General features: G+C 46.1%; 1 protein-coding gene across 2 annotated transcripts; it reads right to left on the bottom strand.

The window, feature by feature from the left end:
* Positions 1 to 722: 722 nt before the first annotated feature.
* On the bottom strand, positions 723 to 5,067 carry LOC308162600 (TLE family member 5-like). Of its 2 annotated transcripts, none has more exons than XM_080536745.1 (7): positions 4,592 to 5,067; positions 2,467 to 2,564; positions 2,285 to 2,348; positions 2,034 to 2,078; positions 1,556 to 1,618; positions 1,327 to 1,401; positions 723 to 1,107 (listed from the first exon to the last, which is right to left on the bottom strand). In XM_080536745.1, exons 1-7 carry the CDS (start codon positions 4,616 to 4,618, stop codon positions 847 to 849), a joined length of 633 nt encoding a protein of 210 aa, XP_080392871.1. In that variant the 5' UTR covers positions 4,619 to 5,067; the 3' UTR covers positions 723 to 846. The 2 variants fall into 2 exon arrangements, with proteins under 2 accessions (XP_080392871.1, XP_080392872.1); XM_080536746.1 differs by having other exon boundaries at positions 723 to 1,104.

The raw sequence follows: 5,067 nt of genomic DNA, 5'->3' as shown, positions 1-5,067 counted from the left end.
TGGTCTTGGTCAGTTATAGAGAGGACACAGGGGAGGTCTGGGAGACAGGAGGGGAGAATACAAAAGGTGCTTCATAAAAAAGAAAAAGAAAAAAAAAAAAGAAAAAGAAAAGAACACGCACACGCAAGCCCCTTTAAGACAGTGTAAGGAGGATACCATCTCTTTGAGAGGTCCATTTGGCTCCCAGTTCAAATAGGTATGACGTCACTGTCCTATCCTCGACTCTTCTTCATTCCATTCTAATGGGGGTTCACAGGGGGCAGGGGTGACTCTTAGCCGCCAATCAACAGAGAGATACAGGAAAGGGGTTGGGGTTAGGATTAGAGGACAGGAGAAGGAAGAGAGGGAGGACAAAAGGAGAGGTGTGACAACAAAATTGAGAACAGACAATTTGATAATAATCAAAGATACAAAACAAAACAAAAAGCAGTGGAGAGGAGTGGAGGAGTGTGGATCAGGAGAGAGGACAGTGTTATTGTCAGGAGCAGAGCCACCATACACTCACCCTCGAGTCTCAACCCCCTCTGTCTAAACTGACTCCATCTTCCTCTCTTCTCACCATCTCCCTCCACCCTCCCCCCTCAACTTTCACCGCCACTCCCTTCATCTTAAACTCTAAACCCCACCTCTCTCTTTCTGTCTCTCCTCTCTCTCACCACCCCGTTACCCCCTCCCTCCCCTCTGGCGGAAATGTCTGGAAGTAAGTCAGACTTGTGGCTGTCCTCATCTCACTGGTCCCTCTTCACTCTATCAACCCTCCTCTCACCCTCACCCCCACCCCCACTCCATCTCCCTCCCACACACTGCAGATGCGTTGGGCGGGAGGTCATGTGGTTCGGTGTGGCGTTAGTCCGACTTGTCCCCGTCCTCTTCTCTCTGCTGCTGCTCCCTCTCGGCTGCGTCCCTATTGGCCTTGTCCTCCTTGGCCAGCTGGGCCTGGGCGTGGGCATGGGAGTGGGAGTGGGAGGCCAGGATGGAGGACAGGGACAGTAGGCCTTGGCTGGATGAGACGGCGGGCATGTTGGAGGGGTTCATGCCCATGGGGAGGTTGGTCATGGGCAGGGCCAGGCCCTGGAGCTGGGACAGCTGGTGCACCTGGAGCTGCTGCTAAACACACACACCCACAGTTACAGAGACATACCAGTTACAGAGACATACCGGTTACAGAGACATACCGGTTACACACACGTACAAATATACTGTATATGTATACACACATCATTAGACGCATAGGTTAAATTAAAGACCAACGGATACAGAATCACATCCTGGAGTAGCTACTAAAGACACATAGGTGACACACATGATCGTGTGCACGTATCCTACCCGTATAATGGAGTTCATCTCAGGGGGGGTAACTTGCTTGGCTCTGTCTATGGCCCCTAGGACCTGCTGCTGGTGCTGCAGACACAGACAAACAAAGATGTATATTAACATTGTACATTAGCACTGATCTACATCAGCATCATGTTTTTACAGTAGTCCCACTGACTGAGAAACACCAGTGTTACTAACTGGGTATCAAAGTCTCTGCTAAGACAGTAGGGTGTCATACCTCTTGTGAAAGGTAGGGGAGCACTTGAGCACAGATCCCATTTAATCTTTTTACTATCTCAGCCTGCAGAGGAAGAGAGAAGACAGTCAGAATTACAACAGAGCTTCACCCTATAACGGCCAAGCTCCACCATGGCCATCGAGCGTTGCGTCAAATGTGCGTTGCTTCCGAAATTGGGATCAAATGCATTGTAATCAATGAAAGGTGCTCCACTTGCTGCGTTGCGTCCGATGGCTGCGTCAAAAGTAGACATTCAAAAAAGTTTGATTTTTGACGGTGGACGCAGACGTCACAATGAGACCAATTGACAATTGACCAATGACAGTGGAGCTAGAGTAGAACGTTGACGTTGACGCAACGCAGTAGGTGGAGCTTGGACAACGGGAAGTTGACGCAACGCCGATGGCGAGTTGACGCAACGCAGCAGGTGGAGCTTGGCCGTAAGACAGTAGAGGAAAGAAGAAAGGGATGGACATACCTGCTTGTGCATTTCAATGTTGAGTCCGTAGGACATCTCATAGTACTGTATAACAGTATAGACAGACACAGAGAGAAAAAAATACAATTTAGACTCATTTCCATTTTGATACAAATACATGGTGACCACAGTGTAGTTATGGTCTGTGTTGCTTACACTAATCCAGTCCTGTCAGATTAGTGAGCGCTGAAGGGGATATAGACATATGGGAAAGGGGCTAGGGTTCTTCTGACAGACGTGATGTCACTCACCATGATGTAATGACGCTGCATCTCTGACTTCTCACTGGCCAATTTGTCACATTCCATCTTCAGGCTAATTGGACAAAAGACACATCTCTTTTAGTTCCACACTTTGTGCACCCGTGTCTGTGTGTGTGTGTGTGTGTGTGTGTGTGTGTGTGTGTGTGTGTGTGAAAGTGATTGTGTATTACCTGTGGTATTGTGCTTGGAGGAACTGGAACTCATCCTTGATGCGATCGCAGGAGTCTGAGGTGGTGAACTTGAGAGGTTGAGTGGACTGGTTGGAAGCCTACGACACAAAAAAACACAAAAACATTCAACACAGGCAGAGAATCTCCCCACATGTATGGTCTTATTCTTCTCACAGCCTGGTAGTATGTAGGTTAACTCACAAGTACAGTAAGTGACACTCAAATAACATACATAGGCTACATACAATTTACTGTCTATGTAGGGACGGGCACTGTAAATTTGCACATGCTGGTGTTATGGTGCAATGTATCTGACTGTTGTAAATGTCAAAGTGTCATCATTATTGCATTTGTCCCTACTCAAATAAATAAATACAGTGTCATAGTGAGGAAGCTAAAGGAACATGATAGTCAACAAAAGACCGTAATGTATAGGCGGATAGAAAGACCATCATTCCACACAAGGATTCCATCTAACATTCAAACCACATGCTCCAATCTGCACTAATACACAGAATCAGCAAGTGTCTGCCCTGGGTGTGCAGGCTTTCATGCATTAGGCTTAATTCACATGATGTAACCCAACATTAAAGTCTTAATAATGTGGAGACCACCAAGCATGTTTGAGCTGGTGTAGAACAAAAGTCTGCACCACATGTAGCTCTCCAGGACGAGGATTGGTACACAGGGAGGAGGAGGGACTGTCATGTCAATCACCAGCACCCACCAATCTACCTTCCCCAGAATTTGTTGAACAAAGCGGATAAGACCCTCAAGGGCCACGAGTGTGTATGTGTGTGTCACAGAGGGGGAGGGTTTGTTTGTTTAGTAACAGAGGATTGACCTCTGGGATTAGCCCTTAGTTTTAGTATGGGAGGGGGGGGGACTAGAGGGCTGTAATAAAGTGAAGGGGGGGTGAGTTATAGTGAGGCTGTATGTGTGTAGGGAATGGTGGTAAAGCCAGGGGGCTTGACTAACAATGCCAATGGGAAGTCCATAATCTGGAACAATCGCAGCAGTCACCTCATTAACTGACCGACAACACCTCACTAGCAACACCTCATTGTCTGTCACTGCCCAGACAACCACCAACTGATCAGTTAGGCACTGGTGGTGGTTGGTGGGATCCATTGGTTGGGTTTTATTACAAGTGGTGTAAGGGCAGGAGGGCACAGATGGGATTAGAGAGACTAGAAAGAGTATGCATCATGGCTAGTACTAGGGCTTTGGTCCTGCAAGTCAACACACAGACACACACAGACAGAGACAGAGACACACACACACACGCGCGCACACACACACACACACACACACACACACACACACACACACACACACACACACACACACACACACACACACAGATTTATAACAAAATGGTCAACGAACTGTGCTTTAATCTGCCTTTTGACAAATGTCAACGCATGATTGATCCCACGGGTCTCCAGTTGTTGTAATCAATATATAGACTTTGTAATCCTTGATTTAGGACGCATTTAAGGATTCAATGATTAACGTTAATCCTGGATTGAAGCCAAATTGAAGGTTTTTGCGGCTAAAACGGTCCATTATAATTACCCCCGAGACGCATGATTTGGGGATAGGCACAGCAAGTTAGTGAGAAGTGTTAACTAAATATGGGACAAAGAAGATGCGATTAGTAAAGACAAACGTTAAATTGTCAAAGGAGTATCATGACACAGCTATGTTGTGTGACAAATCAGGGCTAGCTACTCGCCTGGGTTGAATGTAAACAGTTTGGCTAGCCTAACGCTGGCTAAATGAATGGGGGGGCGCATGGCACAAACATCACATCATAAACATAATAAAGCCATCGTCATTATCTAAACACCGACTTTCGAGAAAGAAAATCGAGGAATATATAATCCTACGACTACTAATAAAAGTCCGATTGAAGCTATGCATGCATGCTAGCTAGTAAGGTTAGCTAGCTACTGTTTTAATCGACAACCTTAGTTGTCAACTTTTAATCACTCTGGTCACTTAGCTTTAGCTAGTTAGCACCTTCTCATCGATGGGTGCAGCTAAGACCTAAGCTAAGACTCTGTTTGTGTGTTAAAACGCTGACAAGGTCCAGCTTTCTGCTAGCCAGCTAGCTACTTACCGAGTGTCTTGATTGTGGAAACATCATGTCAATGGATGTTACGATGCGTTCCTTGTTCTGTACCACCGAAAATCAGACTCCTGTGATTTCAGCTGGCCCTCACCAGCCCTGTTTGATATCAATAAAAACCAAACGAATATCTCTATCCGTTCTGATTGTTTTGTTCGCAGGTTTGATTTAGCTTGAAAGCTAAGCTAGCAAGCTAGCTAGTTTCTTTCTTTGACAGTGTTCTCTGTATCACCCTGATGAACACTAGCTACGGCTAAAGGAGAACCGGCCAGCTAACTAGCTGAAGCTACGGTTAAACTAGATCGTTCCCACTTAGTTAGCTATCTTGTCAAAAAAAGTCTACTACTGTATAATGTTATCAAGGGCCATCGCGTGGAAGAATTCCGTTGTTTCTTGACGGCGCCTTCTCTTCAACACAAGTAAGCAGTTCTTACTGATCAGCTAAGCTAGCATCCCTTTCCCTATCC

Source organism: Nansenia antarctica (genome assembly GCF_963989245.1).
Source record: "Nansenia antarctica genome assembly, chromosome: 1".
Classification (NCBI taxonomy): Eukaryota; Metazoa; Chordata; class Actinopteri; order Argentiniformes; family Microstomatidae; genus Nansenia; species Nansenia antarctica.
The sequence above is the reverse complement of the archived record's forward strand: the minus strand, read 5'-3'. Positions and strand labels throughout refer to the sequence as shown.